Consider the following 26,368-nt stretch of genomic DNA (forward strand, 5'->3'; position numbering starts at 1 on the left):
ATAATTATTAAATTAACAATAAAATATAAATTACACATTATATATACCACATATATATTATATAAATGTGTCACATACATATTCCTATTATTTATTTTTTCTGAACAATTTGAGAGTAGATTGCAGACATCCTTTCACTTTACCCTTTAACACTTTAGGTCATATACTCTAAGAACAGGGATATTTTATTATATACCCACAGTTATCAGCTTTGGGAAATTTAATATTTACCATTTATCTTTTAACAAAGATAAAACAATTTTACCTAATCAACTTTCCATATTCCAATTTGTTTTTTTAGAAAACAAAAAAGATAGATTCTTGTTCTGTTACCCAAACTGGAGTGCAGCGGTGCAATCACAGCTCACTGCAGTCTCAAACTCCTGGGCTCAAGCAATCCTCCCACCTCAGCCTCATGAGTAGCTGGTACTACAGCCACTTGCCACCACACCTGGCTAATTTTTTTTTTAAGTTTTTGTAGCCCCGCTAGGTGGCTCACACCTGTGATCCCAAAACTTTAGGAGGCCCAGGCAGAAGGATTGCTTGAGGCTAGAAGTTGGAGACCAACTGAGGCAGTATAGCAAGACTCCATTTCTACAAAAAATAAAAATAAAAATAAATTTCTGTAGAGATGAAATCTTATTATATTGCCCAGGCTAGTCTCAAAGGCCTGGTCTCAAGCAATCCTCCTACTTTGGCCTCCCAAAGTGCTGAGATTATGGGGATGAACCACCTCACCTGGCCCCAGTTTTTTAAACAGTTCCCCAAAATGTCTGTTATATCACTTTAAATCTAGGATCACATATTGCATTGAGTCGTCATGTCTCTTTAGTCTCCTTTAATCCGGAGCAGTTCCTCATTCTTTGTCTTTCAAGACCGACATTTTAAAAAAATACTAGCCACTTTCTTTTTTTTTTTTTTTGAGACAGAGTCTCGGTCTGTCACCCAGACTGGAGTGCAGTGGTGAAATCTTGGCTCCCTGCAACCTTTGCCTCCCAAGTTCAAGTGATGCTCATGCCTCAGCCTCCCAAGTAGCTGGGACTACAGGTGTGAGCCACTATGCCCGGCTTATGCCCAGTTAATTTTTGTATTAAGTTTCTTTTACTTTTTTTTTCTTTGTGACAGGGTCTCACTCTGTCACCCAGGCTGAAGTGCAGTGGTGCAATCTTGGCTCACTGCAACGTCCATCTCTGGGTTCCAGGGTTGAAGCGATTCTCCTGCCTCAGCCTCCAGAGTAGCTGGGATTACAGGCATGCACCACTATGCCCGGCTAATTTTTGTATTTTTGGTAGAAACAGGGTTTCACCATGTTGGCCGGACTGGTCTCTAACTCCTGACCTCAAGTGATCTACCCACCTCGGCCTCTCAGAATGCTAGAGTTACAGGCATGAGCCACCGTGCCCAGCCTAAGTTTCTTTTATATGTAGAAAATATTCCTTACTTGGAGTCTGTTTCTTTGTATTTAAAATCAAGTTATGTATTCCCAGCCAGATCACTACATAAATGATGTCAGGCTTTCTCAAGGGAGCATTTCTGGAGGCACATGATATTCTTCTGTCCCTCATTGGTGATGTTAATTTTGGCCACCAGGACAAGGTGCTGTCTGGTTTTCCCACTGCGCAGTTACAATTTTTCCTCTTGCAACGAATAAGCCAACTATGGGGAGATACTTTAAGCTATGTACATTCCCTGCTTCTGTCAAACTTCCCCCTAGAATTAGCATTCATTGATAATTCTTGCCCAAACCAACTTTTACTCTGATGCAAAATAGTTATTTTCTGACTCCATCAGCTCCCTCCGCATTTATTAATTGGCATTCTCCCTTCTCCTTCGTTCATTTAATTAATAATTATCCATGTATTATCAGGGTGGAGTTATGGATTCCTATGTTTTCAATGGTTCATAATTCATTCCTGGTCATCTCCGCTGGGGGCACCAACCAAAGTATACCTGTCTTACATGTTACGAATACTTTTTTCACAGTTTGTCATTTCTCTCTCAGATTTAGTTTATGTTAATTTCTTCACTCACGTTTTTCATATAGTCAGATTTATTAATATTTCCCTTTACATCTGGCTTAGAGATCTCTTCCCTACTCCAAGACCATAAACAAAACAAAAATTCCATAATTTCTTTTTTTGAGACACAGTCTCGCTCTGTCACCCAGGCTACAGTGCCATGGCACCACCTCAGCTCACTGCAGCTTCAACTTCCTGGGCTCAAGCAAGCTTCCCACTTCAACCTCGTGAGCAGTTGGACTACAGGTGTGAGCCACCTTGCTGAGCTAATTTTTAAATTTTTTGTAGAGACGGGGGTCTCACCATGTTGCCCAGGCTGGTCTTGAACTCCTGGTCTCCTGTCGCCTCAGCCTCCCAAAGTGCTGGGATTACAAGCATGAGCCACTGTGCTGAGTTTCATGATTTTTTCACTACTTTTATGATTTCACCTTTAATATTAAAATATTTAATAGATTTGGAATTTTGCTGTAAGAAGGGTAGAGATTCCACTTTTCCCCCAACTGATTTTAGTCATTTATTTGTATAAAATTCATTCATTCAATAATTCACCACACACACACATATTTTCATAATGTTTTATATTTCTTATTATGTCCTTTTTTCCTATTGAATCTTGATGCATCTTTTATTTGAACCATGGAGGCACAGAACTCTGATTCTCAGCAGTGTGAAGTATCAGGCTGTCTATGACCTAAGTCTTCCAGGCAGAACTACCGCCGATCTGGCCTCTCTGGGGTTCCCTTCCTCCTGCAAGTTTGCACCAAGCGGCAGTTCGGGGAAATAGGCCCTTGAATTACCCAGTGTGTATCTCTTGAGTGTCTGTTAAATAATGGGGAACAGGGCGGGGGAGGAGGGGGAGAGGGAGGCTGTGTATCAGTCTTTGTTAGCCAGGCAGAGCGTTTATTTTCCAGGGGTTGTTTCTTTTGTCTTCACCCTAACATTCAAACTTGACGTGGGTTTTAGCGCGCCCCCGCCCTACCTCCTCCCAAAGCCCTTATTTGCCCACCCTTGCCTACAAGCTCAGAACGAGCAGGCAACGGAATGGCTGGTCTTGGGAGCAGGCGGTTGAGATGCCAGGGTTTGGAGGCTAAGGGCTGGGGGTTGTGAGCGAGGACCTTCCCGCGTCTGCTCCTCGCCCCCGCAGTTTCCTCCGCGCCCACTAGAAGGCGCCGGGGCCCTCGCATTCCCCGCGCGGAGCCGAAGCAGCCGCAACCAGCCGGGAGCTGAGCCGTGCGGCGCTGCGGTGCGAAGAGCCGGGAGGCGGCCAGAGCCCTCCCCGCGCTGCCAGTGGGACACGGAGCCAGGGATCCCCGGCTTTGCCCCCGGGGCTGGGGTGCAACGGACTCTTAACTTGGTCCTCGCGCCCCGCCAACCGCCCCCGGGCAGGAAACGCCCAGAACCACCACCAAGCCGCGCTCCACAAAAGCCCGGAGAGTTCCAAGGCGGGAGGGGTCGGGCGCGCTCCAGAGGCAGGAGGGTCCCCCACACCCTCAGGCTCACGCCCAGCTGCCCCATCGATCAGCCCCTAGCCCCATGAGGACCCTCAGGCGGGGGCAGAGAGCCGGCACAGCCCGGACTGAAATTTTGCCGCTGCCTTAGAGCATTAGACAGGTCAGTGCCCGAGGGGGGGGATGAGGGGCGGAGCAGGAGGCGGGAGGAGGCGCGCTTCCCGGTCCACCCTGTCCCCCGCGCCGCTTCCCGAGGCCACTCATCGGGTCACCTCCGCCGGGGGCGCCCGCCAGCACGGGCGTGATTCTGCATTTTTTCCTGACAGGCTAGGTGTGGAGCCGCCCTCCGCAGCCCACCCCAGCCCAGGTGATGCTCGGACTGAGGAGTAGGGGGCCCGCCGGCCAGGGCGGGCTGCGGGCTTCGGGACTGCCACTGCCCTAATAGAGCGGGGCTTTTCCAAAGCTCACGCACGGCCGCGTCGAAACCGCGGCATCCAAATGTCTTCAGCATTAAGATGCCAGGCCTCGGGTGTGAGAGGAAACCGAGATGCGGGAGAGGGCGAGAAGAAAGGAGGCCGGGAGACCCTGGGGCCTGAGAAGTGAGGGGAGGGGCACCGGGAAAACCGCGGCTGGCAGTGCAAATCCTAGCGCGATGTGTAGAGTGGAGAACGCTCTTGGGAGCCGGCAGGAGCCTCTGAGGACGCGGGGGCCAAGGGCCCCATCCCTTGCCCTCCCTTCTTCCCTCCCTTTCTCACTCCCCACCCTACTCCCACCTAGGATGTGGCTGGGCCGCCGGGCCCTGTGCGCGCTGGTCCTTCTGCTCGGCTGCGCCTCGCTGGGGTTCCTGTACGCCAGCACCCGGGACGCGCCCGGCCTCCGGGCACCTCTTGCGCCGTGGGCGCCCCAGCAGAGCCCCCGCAGGCCCGAGCTGCCAGATCTTGTTCCTGAGCCCCGCTACGCACACATCCCCGTCAGGATCAAGGAGCAAGTAGTGAGGTGAGTGCAGACCGCGGCGGCGCAGCGCGGCGCTAGCTGGGGGTGGTCTGGAGGCTTTTGTTTCCTCCACTGCTGGGCTCAGATGCCTGCGTTCTCCTAACGGGTTGTGTGGAGTGAAGTGGGAGGTGGAAGTGGGAGGCTGCTGAGGCTTGGGCTGGCGAAAATCTGTTCTCCCTGAACCTTGCCGTGGGGATGAGGATGGGGATGGGCGTGGGAGGTTGTGCAGTCAAGGGAGGGCCCTGAAAGACTCCCTGAGGTCCTGATTCAGGTATGAGAAGAGACTCCAGGTGGGCTCCTGGTTGGTGGGTAGGCAGCTCCTGAAATCCTGATAATTGGCCCTGTCCTACAACTCTACAATCCAGATTTAGGGGCTAGGTCGTCCGATCCTTGGTCCCCCTCCCGAGGACTATTTGAAGGGCAGCGTTTAAGGGGACGGATCCTAGATGGACAGAATTTCAGGGCCAAGGTGTGGGGTGCTGTGTCAGTGTTTATGGGATGAATGGAGCTGTGTAGCTGGGTCTGATGATCCTTACTACCCCCTTCAGGCTGCTGGCTTGGAACAACTGCAGTTGTGAGTCCAGTGGGGGGGGCCTCCCCCTCCCCTTCCAGAAACAAGTCCGAGCTATTGACCTCACCAAGGCCTTTGACCCTGCAGAGCTGAGGGCTGCCTCTGCCACAAGAGAGCAGGAGTTCCAGGCCTTTCTGTCAAGGTACCAGCTTGAAAGAAGCGCATGACTCCACAGGGGGAGAGCAGTGATTGTGCCGGGAGGGAGAGACCCTCTCCCCCTGACTCTGCTCTGTCCTCTCCTTCCTCCACTGCCAGGAGCCAGTCCCCAGCTGACCAACTGCTCATAGCCCCTGCCAACTCCCCGCTCCAGTACCCCCTACAAGGTGTGGAAGTTCAGCCCCTCAGGAGCATCTTGGTGCCAGGTAGGGAGGAGGGTCCCAGAGGATGACCTCAGCCACAGTGGGGGTGGCAGAGCCCAAGGCTGGGTGGGGAAGAATGGGAGATGATTGGAATGGGAGGTGGGAACCTCTGATGAAAGAGGGACTTAAGCTCAAAAGGGGGCTTACAAGGTGGGAGGTGAGGATGGAAGGGACTCTAGGAATTTCAGAAGACTGTAACTGGGGAGTTTTGGGGGAAAGAATCTATTCTTTTCTGACTAACCATTGGTTAGGTGGTGGGCAGGGCAGGCCATAGGGCAAGCTTTGATGGGAAGGGCTCAAAAATCAGTCACTGTAGCCTATGTTACAGTGTGCCCTGCTGAGGCCTCAATAAGAAGAATGGGTGGAAAGTTCTCTATTGTGTGTGGTGACAGCAGGGAGAGAAAATGAGAAAGAATTCAGGGCTGCCTATGTGATTCTGATCCCCGCCTCCTTTCTCCTAGGGCTGAGCCTTCAGGCAGCTTCTGGTCAGGAGGTATACCAGGTGAGAGAAAACAGGAAGGCAAGGAGGCCAAGTAGGCATCAAGAATGCTGAGAAGGAGGCAGGGCTACTAAGGGAAGGATGGACGAATCAGGGAGGCAAGAAGTGGATCTGGGGCCTAACCCTGCACTCTCCAATCCCCTCCTAGATAAACCTGACTGCCTCCCTAGGCACCTGGGACGTGGTAGGGGAAGTGACTGGAGTGACTCTCACTGGAGAGGGGCAGGCAGATCTCACCCTTGTCAGCCCAGGGCTGGACCAACTCAACAGGCAACTACAGCTGGTCACTTACAGCAGCCGAAGCTACCAGACCAACACAGCAGACACAGGTGCAAGACCTGGGTGGGGAGAGGGGCAGGCTGGGCAAACAGAGAAGAACCAGAAAGGCTGGAGTGGGCAAATGGCAGAGGGCATGGGAGGCATCTGGGCTATGGCCAGAGCTGTCCTGCCACACAATGGGTGCTTCAACTGGACCAGCAGGGCCAGAGAGGGAGAAAAGGGGCCTTTGTTCATCTGGGGCTGGAGCAGGCCAGAGGGAAACCCGAGCTTTGGGTGTGTCTCCCCTTTAGGCCAACCATGGGGGCCCCAGGAAGAGACCTGTCTAAGGAGTTAGAAGACTATATTTCCAACCCACCCCTTACTAGAGGGCAAAGCCCTTTACTTTCCTGAGTTCCCATTTGTCTTCCAGCAAAAGGGGCCTAAGAGCCCTCCTGCTTCTCCCCAAAGCTGGTTTGTTGCACTAAGTTTGCTTCGACCTTAGGGCCTTTGCACTTGCTGTTTTCTCAGCCTGGAATGCTCTTCCCCAGATTTTTGCAGACTGGCTCCTTGTTATCGTTTAGATCTCAGCTCAAATGTCTCCTCTTCACTATTACATTACTTATTTGTCTTGTTTTCCATTCAATACTTACCAGTATCTGAATTTTTTAATTTACTTAGCCTGGCACCAGACTGACTAGGTTGCTATCAGTTTTGTTGCTTAATAGTTGTGTAAATGTGGCAAGTTACTTTTCTGTGTCTCAGCTTCTTTTTCTGTTGTAGGAATCTACTTAATAGGGCTATCATGAGGATAAAATGAGTTCATATATTTAAGGTAATTTTTTTAACAGGTCTGGCACATAGTAAGTGCTCAATAAAGGTTAGCTTTTACTTAAAATTTTCTTTATTGTTTTTCTCCTACCCATTAGAATGTAAGTTCCATGAAGGTATGAACCTTGTGTTTTTTCCCACCAAGGCCTAGAAAGGTAGGACACAGAGTAGGCACTTAAATATTGATTGGCTGAAAACAGAATGTTGTCCCACCCTTCAGGCTCAAACGCCATGTCCTTTCTTCCCAGTCCGGTTCTCCACCGAGGGACATGAGGCTGCTTTCACCATCCGCATAAGACATCCACCCAACCCTCGGCTGTACCCACCTGGGTCTCTACCCCAGGGAGGTGAGGCTGGTAGGGGCAGGGACATACTAGATCCAGCATTGGTGGGGAGCAAGTAGGGAGAGGGCAGTCCTGGGAGGGGATATCTACCTGTTCCCCTCTCCCAACTCGCCTTGTCTGCACCCAACCCTGTGCCCTCAATCTCAGCCCAGTACAACATCAGCGCTCTAGTCACGATTGCCACCAAGACCTTCCTCCGTTATGATCGGCTACGGGCTCTCATCACCAGTATCCGCCGCTTCTACCCAACGGTTACCGTGATCATCGCCGACGACAGCGACAAGCCAGAGCGCGTTAGTGGCCCCTACGTGGAACACTATCTCATGCCCTTCGGCAAGGTGTGCAGCTAGCAGGCTGAACGGCAGGCCAGAGGACTCCCGCAGTGGGTGCGCCCTCAATCTGCAGCCTCCAGGGTAGTGATTCGAGGACCACCTGCCTCAGAATCATGGGGTGCCTGTTAAGCATGAGGATTCCTGGAATGTAAGCTTCGTGGGAGCAGGAAATTGTCTCTGCATTCTTAGAATGGTGCTTAGTGCATAATGGCATTCAATAAAATAGCTGATGAATGAATCAATAAATGCACACAGAAATTAAACGCATTCCGAGACCACTGACTTGGAACCTCTGTGGGGGATCTGCATTTTTTTTACCTAGCTCCTGGCCATTCGAAAGCACTCAAAAGTCTGGAGAAGAATACAAGCTGAGAAGGGTCGGGGGAGAGAAAGAAAGGTGGCAGAGGGCCATGTCCTATTTCTGCAGCCTCCCCAACCACACACACCTTTCCGCCAGGGCTGGTTCGCAGGCCGGAACCTGGCCGTGTCCCAAGTAACCACCAAGTACGTGCTGTGGGTGGACGACGACTTCGTCTTCACCGCGCGGACGCGGCTGGAGAGGCTTGTGGACGTGCTGGAGCGGACGCCCCTGGACCTGGTAGGGCAGGGGCCTCAGGATGTGGGGGTGGAGAAGGGCCTTGAACAGGCTAAGGCCACAGCGGGGACGCTGCGGCTAGGAACGGCCAGCCCTGGGACAGAAAGAGGACCACGAAGTGGGGCCTGGGGACTGTCTGGGTCTTGCAGGGGTGAAGCGGAAGAGGATGGGGCAGGGGTACCCCCGAAGGCACCAGAGTGCAGACCTTGCCCCCTTCGGGTGCCCGATCCCCGGCTGCCTGGAGCCAGCCTCCCTCTCCCTGCAGGTGGGGGGCGCGGTGCGCGAGATCTCCGGCTTCGCCACCACTTACCGGCAGCTGCTGAGCGTGGAGCCCGGCGCCCCAGACCTCGGGAACTGCCTCCGGCAAAGGCGCGGCTTCCACCACGAGCTCGTCGGCTTCCCAGGCTGCGTGGTCACCGACGGCGTGGTTAACTTCTTCCTGGCGCGGACTGACAAGGTGCGCGAGGTCGGCTTCGACCCCCGCCTCAGCCGCGTGGCTCATCTGGGTGAGTGGCGCCCCCTCCCGGTCGACCCTGGCAGGAACCCCACAGAGAGCTGGCGCACCCGCCTCTCCTAGGCTGCACCCGCGCCCAGCCGCCACCGGGAACCCTAGAACAGTTCTGCAATGATTTACCAAGAATCTGCACCTGGACGACAGACAGAGCTCCCACCCTCTCCCAGCCCCGCATACCCTTTAAATCTCTATTCCCAGCACAACCGCTGGGCCCCTTCTCTCCGCCCCCGTAAGCTTCCCCGTCACTGTTTCCGCCACCCCTACTCTACTCCCAGCGCTTCCCCTAGTTCAGACCATAGTTGGTGCAACCCATCTGGCGTTTATTTAACCTCTGGGAGTGGGAGTAGGTTTTTCCATTTTCAAAGCACAAGTATATTGACTCCATTTACACAAGAGTAAAACTGAGACTCAGGGAGTTGATTTACTTGCTCAAGGTCCTTAGAAACAAGCCTTTGCACACACACTTTCCACACCCTAAATTTGAGAGCTCTCCCTTACCGGTCGGCCTTCTGCACCCTTGGGATCCCTCACTGTGTACTCCCCTCCACCCCCAGAATTCTTCTTGGATGGGCTTGGTTCCCTTCGGGTTGGCTCCTGCTCCGACGTCGTGGTGGATCATGCATCCAAATTGAAGCTGCCTTGGACATCAAGGGATGCCGGGGCAGAGACTTACGCCCGGTACCGTTATCCAGGATCACTGGATGAGAGCCAGATGGCCAAACACCGGCTGCTCTTCTTCAAACACCGGCTGCAGTGCATGACCTCCCAGTGATGGCCTGCAGGGGATTTCTGACTCTCAGGCTGGGCCTGCTTCCTTGTCCCTGCCAGGAATTTCCAACAAACCCCACCCACCCTGTGAGCACTCTACTGGCAGTCCCTGAGCCTCTAGTTCCTCACTCTTCCTTTTCAGAACCTTATGCCCAACAGGGGTTGTCCTGGTGACACCCCTCCTTTTTCGAGTGCCCAGAGGCCTGGTGGAGCCATAACCTCTCCCACAGCCAGTGCCAAGTCCTCCCCCTCCCTATTCTCATGGGGCAGGAAATGGGGGGATCACTTTCCAAGTGCCAAAGAGCCCAGGGGGACTCTAAGAACTAAGGTGGAAACACTGTCCTCTCATCATCTTGGGACTGAGGGGGTGGGGAAGCTCCTCAACACATAATCCCAAGACTGTACCCCTCACCCGCATGTTCAGATCCAGTACTCTGTGTACCTGCTCCAGGCCCACCCCCACAGAGATAACTTGCGGCAGTGGGGCTGGGGTGAGGGCCGGTGAACACATGGTGAAAGCCATTCTTAGTTGTGTCTCTGCAATGCTGTGGGCACAAAAGACGGAGCACCAGAGTCCCTGTGCAAACACCTAGACTCACTTCATGGATTCCAAAGCTCTCAGCTTCATTTTATTAGTTACGTTAGGTAAGGGAGCTCAAGGTCATGGTCCTCATCACACACATGTCATCGGGGCCCTCTGCACTCCACATGATGAGGTCAGACCCACACTGTGCAAATCTTTGGGTCAGTGAGCTCCTGGAGACGAGAGGAGACATGTCAGAAATAGATTAGGCACCCTCTCCCTTGATGAAATGTGGCAGTCCTCTCAGGGGTACCCCACCTGCTTAGGGATCTGAGTTCTTCAGTTCCTCACCCATAGCTCAGCCTGGGCTCCCTGAGTTGGTCTTCAATCCACTATTCATTCCATCCCCACCCTTTTCTTCTTGATCTTCCTCCGCAGACCCTTTCCCAAACCCCTCTCCCTGAGTCTCCAGCCACTTACCCCTGCCTCACTTGCCGCAGCCCAGTGCTTCCTGGCTCTCGCTCCTGGTGCTACTGCCCCTAACCAGGCTCCCCAGGGCATAAGCAGCTGCATCCTGCACACTCACAAACAGCTGATCTGGGGTCACCCTGTCCAGGAGTCCTGCCCGAGTCAGTGTCCCCAGCACCGAGGCTATGTGGGGAGGGTGTCAGGCTCTGAGACTCTAAGTCCACACCAGGTCCTTTTCCCTCCCGCAGGTGTCCAGTCATTGCCCAGGCACTGGGCCCCGCTCTTCACACATCTCACCATTACACTGAGCCAGGAGGAGGCGGATCCTAGCATCTCGACATCGGCTGGCCAGCTGCAGGGATGGGGCAAAGGGGTTAAGATCAGAGGGTATGAGTGAGATGCTAAGGGGTTTCTCCTCAACCTGCCCTCTCCCTCACCTGCACCACTTCTCTGGCCCCAGCAGCATCTGCAAAGGTGACACCACTGAAGTCTAGGACCACCACCCTGACAGGCTCAGCAACTAGAATGGGAGAAGACAGGAGTACCCAGGTGCCACCATGCAACATGTCCAAATCTTCCTTCTTGTCACCCCATCTTACCTGCAACAGTTGGGCCATCTGGCTTTGAAGTCTCCTATGAGTAAAGAAGGGCAGTCACCACAACTGAGACACAGCATGAACATGCACCCCTTGAGCATAAGGATCCCCCTCAGACCGCCCACCTGCCTCCCACTCCCCGAGGATCCACATTCCTCCTAAACCAAGCTCCCTCACCTTTTCTCCTTCTCCAAGCCCCAGGTGCCACTCCAGGTTGCGGCGAAACTGCCCACGGGTCCCAAAGTACAGTGGTGTTGGATAGCTCAGGATGCAGAGCCCCGGGACCTGGAGGAGCTAAGAGGTCGGAGGGTCAGAGAAACATCTGGGGCTAATCTTCGCTTCCTTCTTTGGCTGCAGCCCACCCACCTTGTGGCTTCCTCTGAGTGGCCTGTAGAGCTCTGTTCCCTCAGCCTGTCCAAGTGCCAGGCACTGCACCCTAGGGAAGAAGGTGGAGCCAGATTTCCAGCTTAGCCTGGCCTGGCTGGAGAGTCACCCCAAGCACCTCATTCTCTCCCCTGCCCTGACCACAACTCCACTCATCTCTATGCCCACCTCCGGGTGCGGCAGACCACAGTCATCATGGAGAAGACTACACCCACAGCCAGGCCCAAATCCACATTCAGGGTCACTACAGCCACCCAGGTGACCATCCACACAGCCTGCAGGACAGGGATAAGGGTGGATTGCCCAAAAGAAAAGGCAGGCCATCACTGCTGGGGAAAGAGATCCAGGGCAGTGATTACCAAGGCAAGTGATGGGGAGAGATGACCCAGGAAGAAGCAGAAAGCATGACAGAGGGAAAGAACAGGGTTGATTCAATGGGACACACACCAAATGTAATGACCTGCACCAGTTGGGAAGTTACAAATATTCAGGTCCAAAGGGTTCAAACCCCATCCTTTCCCTTGCCTGTGAGTAAAGCGTATTAGGAGTTACATTTGTTGGGGGAGTGGGTGGGTTGCAGAACTTAGGACCAGGACAGTTAGCTTTGGTTCAGGGCAGAGGCTGGGGATGCTAAGAAGATGGGAGGGGGCCATCTGGGGGTAATGGCATTTCTCACAAAGTCCACACGACTGATGTGCCATAGTTGTGGAAGTTCCTGCATCTGGAAGAACATCTGGCGCATGCTGGAGATGTTGATGCAAGCCAGGACAGCCTTGAGCCAGAGGAGGTGGGCTGACTACCTCGATGTCCTGGAATACAGCCACCCCTCCCAGCCATGCTCATGCCTCCTCTGCTCCTTACCTTGGGCAGATAGTAAAAGAAGGGCCCCAGCCACAGCAGCACCGACAGGACCACTATGCAGGAGAAGAGGCCTGCCAGCTAGAGGGAAGGAGGGACGGGAGCAAAAAAAGGGAGTCTCCCACTCCCACATGAGAGCTGGTCTCCCTGCCCACTCTGCCTTATCTTCCTCGGAAGTCTCCCTTCTCCCAAATCTCCTTCCACACATCCACCTTCTTAATATTCTGCCATTCACATCTAACCCTCCCTTCCCCCCAATTAATTAAATGCCCATTATTCACCAATCTCCCTGTAGATGTCTGTTGTTCAAGTTCCCCAGTTTTGTAGCCCACCTCCACCTTAAAAGCCACTGTTGGGTTACCCTATAAGCAGGCTCACCATGTGCTTAGGGCACCAGCAAAGTAAGGGAAACCAAAAATATTAGGAGGAGACTTTGATATGTGATATTCCTTTTAAAAAGACAATGTCATTGTGTGAAAAAAATAATTTTATCTCAAGTTTATTTTATAGTTTTGTGTTTTTATTTTGAACCACATCTGGGGCACCATAAACTTTTTCAGTGCTTAGAGCCTACAAAGGTCTTACTGGAACACTGTTATCTTCCATCTCTCCTATCTATAATTCCATCTCCTCGCTCACCCTTTCTCACAGATCCCCAGTCTTCTCTATATAGGTGCCACCTGGGTATCTAACCATCTTCCATCTGTTTCTCCAGCACCACCACTTTGCCTGAATGGCCCATCCTTTCTCCTCATCCAAGGATGCCCTCTTACCTGTGTTTTCCCACCAGCATCCACCAGTAGACTGGTGGTGGCCAGCGTAGCCGAGTTGGGAAAGCAAGAGAAGAGGGAGGAGATGAGGTTGGAGGCACCATGTGCCAGGAGCTCCTGGAGGGATGCAGTGAGATGAAGTGGGAGAGACAAAGGCATGGTGGGAAGTCAAATGAGAGGGTTGGGGTCCACAGTCAGAATCCCACCTGGTTGGAGTCAATAGCGTAGCTATACTTGTCTGCATAGATGGAGGCCAGGGAGGCAGACACCGCAAAAGTAACCAGTGCGATGGGCAGCGAGTCAGCCAGAATCCTGGGCAGCTCAGCCAGGTTGGGTAGGAGGGGTTGGGGAAATCTGGAGAGGGAGGGATCCATGGTGAGGAGGAGTTGGGTGCTTCAGTGAGATAAGGAAAGCAAAGAAAATAGGGGGTGGAGATAAGAAGAAGTGTTAGGTGGGAGAGGTGGGAGAAGAGAAAGCTGGCGTCTTTTCATTCTGTCTTACCCTCCAGGCAACAACCCCACTATCTGGACATGGTATCTTGTGTCCAGAGAAGAGGCAAAGCAGAGCGTGGAGGCCAGAAGCACCTGAGAAAGAGAGCAAAATGAAGGCATGGGAAGAGATGGGGTCCCTGGCAGAAGCTAGAAGGGGCTGACCATGAGAGAGGACTATAATGCAGGTCTAGCTATAATGCAGGTCTAGCTGGTTGCAGGAGCCCAGCACCTGGGGGAGCAGGGATGTGTTTGGGATGGAGGCCTGACAACTGATTTGGAGTGTGGAGCTGGGAAGGAGGGATGACATATGCCTGAGGCCACAGAGCGCTGGAGCCACCAAAGTAAGATGGTGGATATGAAGAGATGCCACTGAGCCTTCCAAAGAGGGAAGCTGGACGATATCTAGTGATATACTGGCATCTGTGGAGACGCGGAACGTTTATTTAGTGGGGTAGAGAGAGAAATGTCAGTGGAGGGTGGAGAGGAAGATGCACTGTGAATTACAGGGAAGGACCCTCGTGAGGACAGGTGTCAGAGAAAGTGCTGTGACCAGCAAGACCTCAAGGGAGCGCTGTAGGATGGTAGAAGGAACTCCAAGAGGTGTCGGGGGTGTTCTGTGAGAGACGTGGGACAGTGTCGAGGGGGACTGTGGAAGGTCAAAGCATCCTCCTGCAGGAGGCCAGGGAAAGTGAGTGTGAGCTGGCCCTCTGTTCCGTGGCCTCTCTGCACTCCACCAGGGGGCGGCAGCGGCCAGTTCCCACAGGACGGCAGGGTCTGTGCGGGCAGGGTGCCGGCGCGCACGGCCATCCTCACCATGACGACTTCCCCCGGGATCGGCGTGGGTAACCGGTCTCGGAATCTCACGTTCAATTCCTTGACCGGCACGAGCAGCGCCAGGCTGAGCGCCGAGATGGTCAGTTCGGCCGGACTGCTCCGGGGCAGCGCAGTCAGCACGGCGGCCAGCGTCTGCGGGCAGGAGCTGTGAGCAGAGGGCCCCTTGCCAGCGTTCATGTGCCCCGGCCCAGGCCCCCCAGAGCGAGGCCCTCTCTCCCCAGTGCCACCAGGGCTTCCAACTCCGCAGCGCCCTCGGTCAGCCACGTGGCTCCAATTTCCTTTCCTGCGCCCTTGTCACACACTACCCCTCCACCCTCCGGCCTTCCTCCCTTTTCGAATTTCCCTATTCCCGGGACCTCTAGAAGCCCCTTCTCCTTTCTTCTCCCACCCCCACCTTGAAGAGAGAGAAGCAGCCGATCTGGCGCGGGAGGGACAACCCCAAGAGGCTCGGCAGCTGGGACACGAGCACGTGCAGCGCGACCCCGCTGGTCAGCGCCTTGACCACAGGCTCGGACAAAAAGGTGGACAGGACGCCGAGTTGCAGCACGAACATACCCAGCTGCGGGGGAGAAGACGTGCAGTTACCAACTAGAGGAGGAGCAAACCAACCCCGCGCACCTCCGCCCTCCCGAACCCAAGCTGAAGGCTGGTCCCTCCCTCTCCCCCTGCCTAATTTCCCGGGCCCCCCAGCAGGGATCCCCCGGGATCCTCCCCGGGTCCTCCCTCACCATGAGCGCCCCGCTCCCGAAGGCCACGGCTGCGGCTACCCCAACCCGCTGAGCGTCCAACTGCTCCTTCTCGATTCCGCTCAGGTTCCCCACAAGGGGTTCTGGCACCAGCCGCTCAACGGCCGAGCCTGTCATGAGGCTGAGTATGGCGAAAGTTCCTGCAGCCCGGGGACAAATACAGACATCACCAGCTGTGCAGCTCTGGGCAGGACAACAGTTCAGGCTCCACGCGCTGGGGCCGAGATGCTGCTGCCAGACTCCGCTCTCCAAAAAGGCTGCTGCCCGGTCAAGACTGTGGGGCGCGAAGAGCTGCACCAGCCGGCAAAGCTACTCCCTCCTGCAGATTCTCTGCCTACTGCGCGCCCCTTTTGGGGACCATGCACCTATTCTTCCCCTTTCAAGTCCCTGAGATGTTCATTTTAACCAAATTTCATAGGGGGAAAAAAGTTCAGGTAAACTCCCACCTCTTTGCACCCACTCTAGCAAGCATTGCCTAGGTCAGTTTCCTGGCAGGACTGGGCAAGGAGGGAGGTGAAGATGGGAGAGGTGAACAGGGAAATGAGGAAGAAGGGAAATAACAGCCCCTGTCCATTTTCATCCCACAGGGAAGAAGAGTCATTGGAAGTTCCTGGTCACTCACCTGTGGACAGGTGTCTCCCAGTACCCAGCAAGCTGTAGATGAGGACAGGGAAGAAAGAAGTGTAGAGTCCAAACACCGGGGGCACGGAGGCCAGGAGAGCAAAGGCCATGCCTGGGATAGAAGTGGATGGAAAGGTGTGCTGTGGGGAGGGGGCCTTGTCCAACCTCCAGGACTTAAACGCCCTTCCCAGACTCTTAGGGGCTGGCATCGAGGATGCTAAATCATGCCTCATGAGGGAACTGAGGGGTTAATGGGCCTCAGTGGGCGATCATGGGGCAGACAAGGTCAGGAACGCTGTAGCCAAGTCCTGGGGGCCAGACATTGTGCCACTCTCCAGTTCTCTGAGCCAGAACCTGTCCAAGGCTTCTTGCAGGATTGTGCAGATGAGGGGAGGTGGGGGTGGGGATCTGATGGAGCTCCACAGTCCTTACCCCAAACTTGGCCTCATATCCCTCTCTCCTACCCGCAGCGGCAGGAACCCACCATCTGCTCCCGGATTCCCAGCTCCCAAGCCTCCTCCCGGAAGCCCTCTAGAGCTTGTGCTCCAGACAGACTGCTGTTAAGGCCTCTCACCCTGGGGCACGTGCACGATGCCCACGGTCACTCCGGCCACCGCATCTCCGAGCAGCCAGGCCCGCCAGCGGTAATGCGGCAGCCAGTGCAGCGGGGGCAGCCGAGCCAGCAGCAGGCGCCACGCCCCCGTCCCGGAACAAGCGCGAGCCCGCAGCCTCCACAGCCCGAAGAGCCGGGGAAAGCGGCGCTCTGCAGGTAGCTCCGGTTCCTGCTCTTCGGCCCCGAAGAGCTGATGGAACCGAACCTCGGTGAGAGCTTCCCTGAGCCTGGTTCCCAAGGGGTACTTAAGGTCAGAGGTGTCCCCCGCGCCTGGGTAGGTCCTGGTGCCCTGAATCCCGCTCATTTCGCCCTCGGCCACCTCCAACTCCGCCCCGTCTTAAATACTCCTCCGCCAGCTAAGCCCTGAGTCCCGCCTCCCACGAAGCAGGGTCCAATCCAGCCCTGAGGACACACTCTCTTGAGGACCTTCTCCAGTCTGGCGAGAGCCGCGGCTTGGAGAGGGAGAGTCTCTATGTTAGGCATTTCTGCAGACATCCTTGGCCGGATCCAATCGCTGGCTCTGGGGTGGCTGTGGAATTGTGTAGAGATTAGAGAGAGAGAAGCCGAAAGGCAAGCGCACCCCGACACTCAACACCCGCTATTTACCCCTCCTTAGACTTTTCACTTCACTCCCAGTTCCTTTCGCCATCGCACCTTGGGCGGGGAGAGGCTGGTTCCTCTTGGGTCCTTCCCTGAGCCGCTACATTCTCCCAGCCAGAGCATAAAGTTCAGCACCCGTCCCGAACCTCACCCAGACCCTCATCTTCATGGGGCACAGCTGGTTCCAAGAAGCAGTTTCATGTCCTACTGACATGGAATGCAGCCACATGTATTGATTGGACAGGGATAATGACAGAACCAGAACCCACACCTCTGTGAGGAGCGGCTGGGCCTAGTTCAGGGCCTCAGGGGAAATACTGAACCCACAGGAATTTTTTTTCTTAGGAACCAAAAAAACGGAAGCACCATTTATCACATTCAAATGCTTTTCACAGGCCAGGGGCAATGGCTCATGTCTGTAATCCCAGCACTTTGTGAGGCCGAGGCAGGTGGATCACCTGAGGTCAGGAGTTTGAGACCAGCCTGACCAACATGGTGAAACCCTGTCTCTACTAAAAGATACAAAAATTAGCTGGGCATAATGGCAGGTCCCTGTAATCCCAAGCTACTCGGGAGGCTGAGGCAGGATAATCGCTTGAACCCAGGAGGTGGAGGTTGCAGTGAGCTGAGATGGAGCCACTGCATTCAAACCTGGGTGACAGAGCGAGACTCCATCTCAAAAAAAAAAAAGCAAATGCTGTTCACAAAGTAGGCATTCAAAAGCACATACGTGGACATACGTGGTTAAACTAAGTGCAAAGGAGTCAGTCACCCACCTCATGTGTACCTATGGTTCCTAAAGAAATACAAAGATTCTAACTCCAGAATCCTGCTGTTGGCCACGATCCCCTCCTCCATTCGCAAGAATCTTCGGCACCCCTCCCCATGATCCTCTGGTCCCCCAGTCCATGACCCCAAAGCCCTGGGGGTGGGGTGCAGTGAGGGTGGGTCTCCCCTCTTCAATTCCTCCTATTGTTCCACAGAAGTCTTATCTAGGCGCTACGTCCTGTCCCCCCCTTAGGAATCCCTCCCCCTATTGTCGGCCAAAGGGACCTCGGGCCCACAGGGAGGCTCCAGCTCTCCTCCTCACCCTCCCACCCCAGCAGTCTATTGTCTGTTGAGGAAACCCAAGTGCACATGACTGAGCCCAAGGGACCAATGGATACAGTGGACTCAGAGATGCATAAGGACCCAGGACGGCATCTGGACATGGCTGCGTGAATGTTTGGCTTGCTCTGGTCCAGCAGCTCTCCCAGAAGTTGGGAGGGGCGAAGATCCCCCTGGGCTGTCCCTTCTTGGGCCCATGGCTTGAAGAAGAATCCCCTTCTGCTCACTATGAACATGGCTTATGACCTCACAGAGAGCAAAGATAAGGAGACCCAGAGCCAGGAAAAGGCTGCAGCCCCCAGGATCCTCTCCACCTTCCCATCCTCCCTCAGCTGAACATGGCAGCCTCAGAAGCAAAGGTACATTGGCATTTTGTGATTTAGTGTCTGGGTGTTGGGGGAACGGTGAGAAGTCACACTGCATTGGGCTTTCTGGTGGGGTCTAGACGAGTTGGTGGGTAGGGAAAAAGAAGGGCTGGGTAAAGATGATACATCAAGAATCTAGGGCTGGCCAGGTGCAATGGCTCATGGCTGTAATCCCAGCACTTTGGGAGGGCAAGACAGGTGGACCACTTGAGCCCAGGAGTTCAAGACCAGCTTGGGCAACATAGTGAGACCCTAACTCTACAAAAAAAAAAAAAAAGAAGAAGAAGAATCTAGGGCTTTCCAGTGGTTCCATGCCTCAGTCTTTGTCCCTCAACTGCTGCAACTGCAGTTGAGGGACAAAGATAGCAACATCTTTTATCTTACACCCTGTCCCCTTCTCCTTTCACCAGACCCCCTCCTCCAATGGCTGGGGCCAACTGGTCTCTTTCATATCACTTCACCCCACCTACCCCCACTACGGCCTCCCCTTCCCTCTGCCAAGACAGCAGCCTCAGTGATATAACAAAACCTTTATTCTCAGAAAACAGGAAAAACAAAATTAAAAAACAAAACCAATAATTTCTATCTGGCCCTTGCCCCAGCCCTCCCACCCACCCACATATCCTCCTTTTCGGGGAACCATGATGCATGCATAGGGATGGGAGCTGAAGGAAACTGTGTTCCTTGGGCGGAAAAAAGTCCTTGGGTCTAGGTGCTCTCCTCCAAGTTGATATCCCTCCCAGCCTTGCCCACCCTTCCTCCAGACACACCAAGAAGGAAGAATTCTGGAGCAGTGCCAGAAGGACTGCCCTGAAGCTTCTTGGGGAATAGGCAGTTGAGTCAGCACCACCCCCATGGTTTTCACCAGTTACAGCTCATCTTCATCCAGCTTGGCAAGTCTGGCTTGGCAGGGAGGGGTGTTTGGAGTTGGAGAGACTGGAGGAGAATCATGGGGAGCCTGAGGGATGTCACTGAGGGCCTGAAGAAAAGATTCAAGTCAGAGGATTAAAAAGGCCAGAAATCTACCCTCACTTCTCTCTTTTCAGTTTAAGTCCCTAGCCAAGCCACCTCCTCTTGTCAGATATCTTACACTGTCTGAGACTATCAGCTTCTCCAGAGTTAAAATAGAGGGGAGAAAGGTAAGGGATGGGAAGTAGGAAGGACCAGATAAAAGGAATGATATGTGGAGGGAGCTTGGGGTCCCAGAATAAGAGAGGCTCTCCCCTTTTTATCCCTACAATGAGGGAGCTCTCTTCATCATACCTGTTTATTCAGGGGCAAGGGGGCTCTGGCCACCTCCCCTTTGGGTGACAGCAGCAGGGAGGGGAGAGAGCCATTGATGGGTGTGTGCGTGCTGCCCTGGGCCTGATCTCCAAGCCGAATTCTCCCAGGGCTCCCCACTCCAGGCCCTCCTGGCCGCCCCAGGCTGTTGGTCTGGCTCTCCCGTCTCTGGTACTCAATGGGTGACTGCAATGCTGGAGCAAAGAGAGGAACAGGAGGGTTACTGCAGAGACAGGTCTCTTCCCTAGGGTCTGTATCATTCTCCTACTTTGCCCTCCCTCCCTGTCAGCCAATGTAAATTGCTTGGGGTTTTAGGGGATTCTATCAAATTTTGAGCTAGCAGTAGAAAAGGGGATGGGCCATGGTCAGAGGGTAGGTACTGGAGACTGGGCAGTGAGGGATTCAGGAGGTCAAGGGGCTGAGAGAACACATCAGGGAGAAAGGATGAAAGCTTCACCATTGAGGAAGTCCCGTTGGCTTTCCAAGATCTGAGCCACATGCTTGATCCAGGCCTGACTGATAGCAGGGTCTGCAGCCTGCAGGACATAGCGCTGGATCCCACCCTCTGGCCCTCTGGAGGTCAGTGCAAAGCGGCAAGGGTCACCTTGGAGGTTCCCCTCCAGTCCCAGGCAGCTCACCTGAATTGGCAGATAGGAGACAGCCCCCAGATTCCTCAGGCCCTCTCTGGCTCCTCTGAGACACCCTCTCAGAGGCCTCATGCCTTTTCTGTCCAAGCCCTCTCTCATGGCCCCCTTCCCACCTTAATGCTGCTCTTGTATACATATCCAGGCTGTGTTCCACCTCTCACTCCTCCTCCCAGGGCTTCACTGAAGATGATGATTTGCTCAAAGAGGAAGACACGCCTCTCTCGACCTCGAGAAGACAGCAGCCCCCCAGCCTCAGGCTCGATGACCCAGAAAGTGTCCTGGCCCAAGAGCTTCCCCTGAGCAGTCAGTTTGCCCTGAAACGAAAGGGATAGTGGCCTTGGAAAAAGAACAAGAAAAAGGGCAATTCTCTGCTCCTCCCTTCCTCGCCTGACATGCCCAACCAACCAACCATGGGGTCAGCCCCAGGAGAAGACAACTCCCCATAAGGACTTCCAGAGTGCTAGCGCTGGGGCAGAAGAGCATCGGGCCTCCAGTTTCTTGCCCTATCTCCGTACCTCAAATCCCCGCAATCTCCCCAGCGTCATCATATCGTTGCAGCGCTTGGGCACAAAGCACATGACCTCCACAGCTTGCTGGGACACAGGTGAGGGAGGCACATTGTTGGGCGAAGAGAGTCATTATTGGGAAAGAGGCCTCCTCAGCCAGTTGCCTCTTCAGACGGTGTCTCAACCCCAAACAGCCTCCCCCTAAAAACCAGACAGCTGTAAACCACCCAAGGGGCTGGGGGAACCCATGATAGACTAGGAGGATAAGGAGCACATGGTGTGTCCTGGAAGATCTGGGGTCCTCACCTCCAGCTCCGCAGTATCCATCCCAGCTCTATTGTAATACTTGAGAAAATCCTAAGACAGAGAGAAGAAATGCTCAGGGAGGTCGTGAGGATACCCTTAGAAGCTCTCACATCCTCCCCTGAGGACACCAGTGAGGGCCCTCAGGAAGTCTGGGGGAGCCTTAAGAACCCTGGGGAGATGAATGATGAAACGGCTGTGCCAGCCAGCTGTGCCCCCAGGAAAAAGGGGGTCCTGACCTTGAGCAGCAGCTGGTATTTCATGATCCGCTGCACAGGTTTGATGAGGAGGTCATTCAGCTGCAGGCGGTGCCCCAGCTGCTGCCGGAGCTCCTGGGGACAGGGACAGGGTGGTTATGCAGCCTGGAAAGTCCCAGTTCTGTTCTCCTTCCCACCAAGACATCTCAGCCACTGACCTCAAAGTAGCTGTCCCCAAACTCTGACACCACATGCTCTGACTTGGGCTTATTCTGACAGTACACCACATACATATGCAGCCGGCGCTCCTAACAGGGGTAATGTTTAAGAGAGAGTAGGGTGGGCAAGGAGGGAAGACCCATCTCCAGAGAATCCCAGCCCATTCCTAAGCCCCGCCCCCTCAAGCCTCACGTGTTTGATGAATAGCTGAGCCAGCCAATCAGGATCTTTCAAACACCGCTGTAGCTCTTGTAAGAAATAGCTGGGGTAGAGAAGGGCAGGTCAAATACATTTCAGAACCCCCACCTCGCCCACTCCCCGCAATTTCGAGCTGTCTGCCCTGGTAGTGTGCCCTACAAAACTTCTCCAAACATTCCTTAAGTCGCAATGGGCTGATGTTGAGATACAGGGACAACCAGATGAGGGCCCCTCCCCAGCAACTAGCTGTCAGGGTTCCACCACTCACTCTCGGTGCCACTCATAGATTTGCTGGATGTTCCCAAACACAATCCTGTCACGGCCTCGAAGAGTTTCGGGGACCCCCTGAGCAGCCATGGTGGCCATGTAACCCTGTGGGAAAGTTGAGGTTGGGTCATGAGCATGTGGTGGCCCCCTCCCCACCTTAATGTACACATAGCCAGGGTGTGTTCCACCTCCCCCTCCCTGGTGGGAGCCACCCTGCCCCCAGAGTAGGAAGGTCCAGGAGTCGGGAGACTTGAGAGGTGAGACACAGGAGCAACTAGGCACCTTCTGAAAATAGCCCTGGGCAGATGGAAAGGCAGGCAGAAGGGGCTGGGAAGGAGTAAAGGGAGCTACCTCCACAATCTGCCCCAAGTCATCCACGTACATTTTCTCTGTTTCTACCAGTTCACTCAGGACATACCTAGGATGAAAGCAGGAGGAGGCCCCCACTTCAGCGTCAGAGCTCATCCTTAGTTCATCCCGTTCCTCCCTCCTGCCCTTCATCATCATAGCCAACCTTGGAGGAAATTCCATCTAAAATGTGAGGGACAGTCTTCCGGAAGTTGTGCAACTGCAGGGAAGGGCTGTGGACACTTACATACTCCTTTCCAGAGCCTTCTTCTTCTGTTCCGCCTCACTCTCAGGGGCTTGGGACAAAGTCTCCTCTTCAGGTGGCTGGAAGGAAAGAACATCCTAGGGTGAGCAAATGAATGCCCCTTGAGTGAAAGGAGCCTCCCCAGAGCCTGTCCTCACACCTGCGTCTTATCTCCAGGGCCCTCCAACAATGTGGTCAGCAAGGTCAGTTCCGGCAGCTCCTCTCCTGTGGCTAGAGCTGGCTCCAACATCCAGTTCTGGGGGCCAGAAATCAAGTGTCAGAGGTCAGGGACAGTAGCTGGGTGGCCCCAACCTGTCCTCTCTGCCAGTGTCCTTCATAGATGTCCCACATGCTTTGGTGCCATTCCCTGCTCACCTCATATGGCCCCGCCTGACGACTGTCTGCCTCAGTTTCCACACTGAGACAATGTTTGGAATGATCCAACCATCTCCTCAGGCCACTGATGGGCCCTGGGGGGCCTGGGGAACAGGGGCCAGAGCTGAGGCCAGAGCTGGGGCCAGAGGGGGCAGCCAGACCGGAGGCAGCAGAAGCCGATATACTCCCCTCACTGCCAGCAATGGAATAGGATTCTAATGGGAGGAAAAAGAGAGGAGGTGATAGACCTTGCCCCAGCTCCAGATTCAGGGTCCCCAGGGAACTCCCAGGGTCTTCTCTCTCTCCAAGGGCTCACTCTCTTGCCATCCTCATTTGAGTTGCCCCCAGGATAGAAAATTTCACCAGGGCACCCCTGGGAGAAAGCACAATAAGGTAAACACCTGGCTCTCCAGGCCTGGAACCCCCAGTTACATGTGGAGGTTCCCCATATCCTGAGCATAGCATACATATGGGGGTGGGGGCAGCCATCTGGGCAGACACTGGAAGCCGGGGGTGGCCATCTGCTCTCCTACAACCCTCCCCCTTTCAATGGGTACAGACCATTCTCTGGGAAGAGGGGAGGATGAGCTGGGTCCATCTGCCACTCCCAGTCCCCTCCTCCACCAATTGCAGTAATCACTATAAAAAGAAAAGACTTCTGCAGCCCACCTCCCCAACACATGCCTACACCCAATAGAGGAGGCCAGTGAGGAGGGTCCATCAGGGTTATCTATGGCCTGGGCTCAGGGACAGAAGAGCTGTGATTCTTTATAAAGCCCCTTGTAGAACCACCTCATTCTCATTCCTCCATTCCCCTGTCCCTCTTCAGAAGTAGATTCTTAGCAAAAGGTTTGAGGAAAGATAATCGGTTCTAGGCCTAACGGGATTGTGGATGGGTTTTTCTCAAACCCATTTGACTAAGGGAAAGAGATGAGTTCCCTGCCCCTTCCCCAATTTCCATAACTTGAACTAACAGAAATTTGGAGGCAGAAGGGACCTTAGGGATCACTTAAGAAATCACTTTGCTGGAAAACGCATACAGTCTCCAACCCTAAATCCCAAGGGCCAGGGCAAACAGATGCCCTGAACCCCCAGCCCGCCCCCCACTCAACACTGGGCCCTTTCGACCTGGCACTCACCACGTCCCCCCCGGGCGAAGCAGCAGCCGCATTTTGCCAGCACTTTTCGGATCACACAGGGACAGGCACAGCGACCCCCTTTGTGCCCCCCCCGCATGGCGCCCGGGCCCCCCCGCGTCCCCCACCCGGGCCGGCCATGCAGGGGGAATCACGGGGGGCGGGGCGGGGACGGCGCTGGGCGCACACCCCCCCTCCCTCCTACCCCGGTCCAGGCTGTGGGAGTGGGGGAGGGAGGGGACCGGGTGGAGGTGTCCAGGGGTAGGCGGAAGTCTAGTCTTGAGGCGGGCTGGGGGGCTCTAGAGAGAGGGAGGCGCAGGGCCCGGCCGCCGGGCTGGGCGGGGAGGGTTTCCGGAACCCTGTCGGTGCGGGGGCCCAGGGTCCAGATGTCCAGTGGAAGTGGGAGGGATGGTAGGGGAGGCTGGGCCGGGATGCGGCAGCGGCTCCAGCTGTCTCCGGCCTCTGGTTGGGGGTGGCTCTAGGCCCGGGCCTGGGAGGAGGCGAGAGCCGACCCCCGAGCCACTGGCGCTGTGCAGGTCCCAGCGGAGCGGCGAGCTGAATAACAGGCCTGGCCGCGGGGCCGCCACGGGGCGGGGCCTCTGCGGCCCAGCTCCGCCCTCTCCATCGCGTTCCCCCTCCTGCCTGCGCCGGGTTCCCGCCCCGATCGCCCCTCCCCCAGGCACCACCACGTTCCCACTCCAAGTCCCCAGCGCTATTTCCCCTCCCCAGCCTGGGCTCCCCCGCCCCGGGGTCCCCCTCCCTCCCGCATCGCAGGCTCTTTGGAGCGCTGGGGTCGGAGTTCAGCCTGTCGGCAGGGTCTGCCCAGGTCTCCCCTTGGCCTCTGAGGTGAAGGAGCACTCGGTGGATGGGGCCTTGGCATGTGCGAAGATGTTCTGGGTTTGGGGTTGTCCCCTGCCGCGTGGACAGAGGACCCCCGGTACGGGGTGCGTGTATGGGGAGTCTTTTGTGGGTGAACACAACCCAGATGCCGCCCTCTCTCAGAACCCTTCTTTCCTCCAGGCCCCGGGACTCCAGCTAAGACTAATCGCCAATTAAGGCGAAGTCCTGGAGCCCGGGCTGGCGAGGGGCCAGGGGTGGGGCGCGGGGACACTCTGCCTGCGGGGGCTCGGGACCAGCTGGGATGGGGGACACACATTGGACTCGAGGGCGAGAAGAGTGGAGGTCTCTGCGATTAAATGGGTCTCATGCAAATTAGATGCGAACTTTATGCTAATAAAAGCAGAATATTTTTGAATTCGCCACTTGGCGCAGGATAGCAAATTGTCCCGCCCCACCCCCAGCTTCTTACCGGGCTGCAGAGCCCAGGCGAGGACCTCATCTTCGCGATCCCTTCTGTGATCCCCCTCCATATGTTCAGACTCTGGCTCGGTATCCCCCGACTCTAGGGGGCTTCTCCTCGGGGGCTGCAGGGACAGAACCACTGTAAGGAACCCCCCTTCCTAGGCAGCCCTGACCTCCCTTTCCCCTTCTCCCACCTGTCAAAATCTACATTATTATAAAAGGGTCGCCCAGAACGGGGCTAAGGCCCTCGTAATGGAACTCCTGTATTCCTGCGACTGCCCCGCAGAACTCGTTTTCGGATAAATTGAGTTGTGGGTGCAGCCCTTCTGAAGGCCCCGAAAGACCCCCGACCCCACCGCGGGCCCCCATTCTTACCCCCTCCTGCCCGGGGAGGGCGCATGCGCGCAGCATGCTCCCCATGACCCCCAGTATCCGGTCAGTGCGGCCAGGGGCGGGGCGGTCCGGGGGCTTCATACTGAACCCCTACCCAGCTCCAAGTTTCAGGGTCGAGGGGGCACGGAAGCTGGGGGGCTTTGAGGCCTGCTCGCGTCCAGGGAGTTGCTGCTGTGGAATCCGCCCCCTGCCCGGCTCCGCCCCCACTCCCACCCCAGCCAAACTTCGCAAAGTGGGTAGGGTTGTTCTTTTCTCTACAACGATGGTTGAACAACAAAAAAACACCCTCTTAATACTAATTCCAACATCGAAGTGTGGCCCAGGGTTTCGCAGTATTACTACAGAGCCCGCTGGCGCATCCCGTTCCCCAGGTCCTCAGGAGGCAAAGGGACTGGGAGGACACGCAGGGATCTCCCTATCACCCCCTCTCCCCTTTCCAGCAGGTCCCT

At 55.1% G+C, this 26,368-nt stretch overlaps 3 protein-coding genes and 1 long non-coding RNA gene across 29 annotated transcripts; 2 read left to right on the forward strand and 2 right to left on the reverse strand.

Annotated features, from left to right (window-relative positions):
• Window positions 1-3,048: 3,048 nt before the first annotated feature.
• Window positions 3,049-10,850, forward strand: B4GALNT1 (beta-1,4-N-acetyl-galactosaminyltransferase 1). 6 transcript variants are annotated; one of them, XM_033221514.1, is made up of 11 exons: window positions 3,049-3,629; window positions 4,244-4,462; window positions 5,008-5,172; window positions 5,286-5,392; window positions 5,851-5,891; window positions 6,037-6,217; window positions 7,223-7,321; window positions 7,466-7,656; window positions 7,973-8,248; window positions 8,511-8,751; window positions 9,314-10,134. In XM_033221514.1, exons 2-11 carry the CDS (start codon window positions 4,245-4,247, stop codon window positions 9,529-9,531), a joined length of 1,737 nt encoding a protein of 578 aa, XP_033077405.1. In that variant the 5' UTR covers window positions 3,049-3,629; window position 4,244; the 3' UTR covers window positions 9,532-10,134. The 6 variants fall into 6 exon arrangements, 4 of the variants coding, with proteins under 4 accessions (XP_033077405.1, XP_033077404.1, XP_033077402.1 ...); XM_033221513.1 differs by lacking the exon at window positions 3,049-3,629 and adding an exon at window positions 3,652-3,833; XR_004439785.1 differs by lacking the exon at window positions 3,049-3,629 and adding an exon at window positions 10,767-10,850 and having other exon boundaries at window positions 3,853-4,462; window positions 9,314-9,614.
• Window positions 9,573-17,269, reverse strand: SLC26A10 (solute carrier family 26 member 10). Of its 14 annotated transcripts, none has more exons than XR_004439780.1 (18): window positions 16,393-17,266; window positions 15,820-15,930; window positions 15,180-15,337; window positions 14,846-15,010; window positions 14,431-14,583; window positions 13,628-13,710; window positions 13,333-13,519; window positions 13,130-13,243; window positions 12,360-12,437; window positions 12,175-12,270; window positions 11,667-11,773; window positions 11,481-11,550; window positions 11,292-11,408; window positions 11,118-11,151; window positions 10,956-11,038; window positions 10,816-10,870; window positions 10,531-10,642; window positions 9,573-10,283 (listed from the first exon to the last, which is right to left on the reverse strand). XR_004439780.1 is itself a non-coding variant. In XM_033221501.1 (18 exons), the coding sequence occupies exons 1-17, from the start codon at window positions 16,733-16,735 to the stop codon at window positions 10,538-10,540; spliced, it is 2,118 nt and encodes a 705-aa protein (XP_033077392.1). In that variant the 5' UTR covers window positions 16,736-17,261; the 3' UTR covers window positions 10,135-10,283; window positions 10,531-10,537. The 14 variants fall into 14 exon arrangements, 10 of the variants coding, with proteins under 10 accessions (XP_033077397.1, XP_033077392.1, XP_033077393.1 ...); XM_033221501.1 differs by having other exon boundaries at window positions 10,135-10,283; window positions 10,531-10,701; window positions 16,393-17,261; XM_033221502.1 differs by having other exon boundaries at window positions 10,135-10,283; window positions 10,531-10,701; window positions 13,333-13,480; window positions 16,393-17,001.
• LOC117089875 lies at window positions 14,370-20,795 on the forward strand. Its single transcript, XR_004439788.1, has 5 exons — window positions 14,370-15,631; window positions 15,785-16,640; window positions 17,427-17,526; window positions 17,637-18,497; window positions 20,605-20,795. It is a non-coding gene; the product is annotated as an uncharacterized LOC117089875 (long non-coding RNA).
• ARHGEF25 (Rho guanine nucleotide exchange factor 25) lies at window positions 19,018-26,103 on the reverse strand. 8 transcript variants are annotated; one of them, XM_033221515.1, is made up of 16 exons: window positions 25,902-26,101; window positions 25,534-25,648; window positions 23,089-23,303; window positions 22,874-22,969; window positions 22,717-22,793; window positions 22,473-22,539; window positions 22,123-22,226; window positions 21,849-21,918; window positions 21,656-21,745; window positions 21,480-21,572; window positions 21,244-21,294; window positions 20,947-21,024; window positions 20,545-20,745; window positions 20,242-20,422; window positions 19,767-19,978; window positions 19,018-19,482 (listed from the first exon to the last, which is right to left on the reverse strand). In XM_033221515.1, the coding sequence occupies exons 1-16, from the start codon at window positions 25,998-26,000 to the stop codon at window positions 19,372-19,374; spliced, it is 1,860 nt and encodes a 619-aa protein (XP_033077406.1). In that variant the 5' UTR covers window positions 26,001-26,101; the 3' UTR covers window positions 19,018-19,371. The 8 variants fall into 8 exon arrangements, with proteins under 8 accessions (XP_033077406.1, XP_033077413.1, XP_033077408.1 ...); XM_033221518.1 differs by having other exon boundaries at window positions 19,019-19,482; window positions 23,089-23,192; window positions 25,902-26,097; XM_033221516.1 differs by lacking the exons at window positions 25,534-25,648; window positions 25,902-26,101 and adding exons at window positions 23,650-23,727; window positions 24,228-24,425 and having other exon boundaries at window positions 19,019-19,482.
• Window positions 26,104-26,368: the final 265 nt, after the last annotated feature.

Source organism: Trachypithecus francoisi, unplaced genomic scaffold (genome assembly GCF_009764315.1).
Source record: "Trachypithecus francoisi isolate TF-2019V2 unplaced genomic scaffold, Tfra_2.0 Lachesis_group11, whole genome shotgun sequence".
Classification (NCBI taxonomy): Eukaryota; Metazoa; Chordata; class Mammalia; order Primates; family Cercopithecidae; genus Trachypithecus; species Trachypithecus francoisi.

Excerpts from the sequence above, each read along its gene's own strand:
- SLC26A10 (XM_033221501.1), bottom strand. The coding sequence starts at position 16,735 with ATGAGCGGGATTCAGGGCACCAGGACCTACCCAGGCGCGGGGGACACC. Across the intron at positions 13,520-13,627 it reads GTGGGGTTGTTGCCTGGAGG|CACCCAACTCCTCCTCACCA; the intron begins GTAAGACAGAAT and ends ATCTCACTGAAG. Across the intron at positions 11,774-12,174 it reads ACATCAGTCGTGTGGACTTT|GCTGTGTGGATGGTCACCTG; the intron begins GTGAGAAATGCC and ends CCTGTCCTGCAG.
- ARHGEF25 (XM_033221515.1), bottom strand. The coding sequence starts at position 26,000 with ATGAAGCCCCCGGACCGCCCCGCCCCTGGCCGCACTGACCGGATACTG. Across the intron at positions 21,746-21,848 it reads CTCAGCTATTCATCAAACAC|GAGCGCCGGCTGCATATGTA; the intron begins GTGAGGCTTGAG and ends TACCCCTGTTAG. Across the intron at positions 20,423-20,544 it reads TATACAAGAGCAGCATTAAG|GTGAGCTGCCTGGGACTGGA; the intron begins GTGGGAAGGGGG and ends CTGCCAATTCAG.
- B4GALNT1 (XM_033221511.1), top strand. The coding sequence starts at position 4,014 with ATGCGGGAGAGGGCGAGAAGAAAGGAGGCCGGGAGACCCTGGGGCCTG. Across the intron at positions 4,463-5,007 it reads ATCAAGGAGCAAGTAGTGAG|GCTGCTGGCTTGGAACAACT; the intron begins GTGAGTGCAGAC and ends TACCCCCTTCAG. Across the intron at positions 8,752-9,313 it reads CAGCCGCGTGGCTCATCTGG|AATTCTTCTTGGATGGGCTT; the intron begins GTGAGTGGCGCC and ends CTCCACCCCCAG.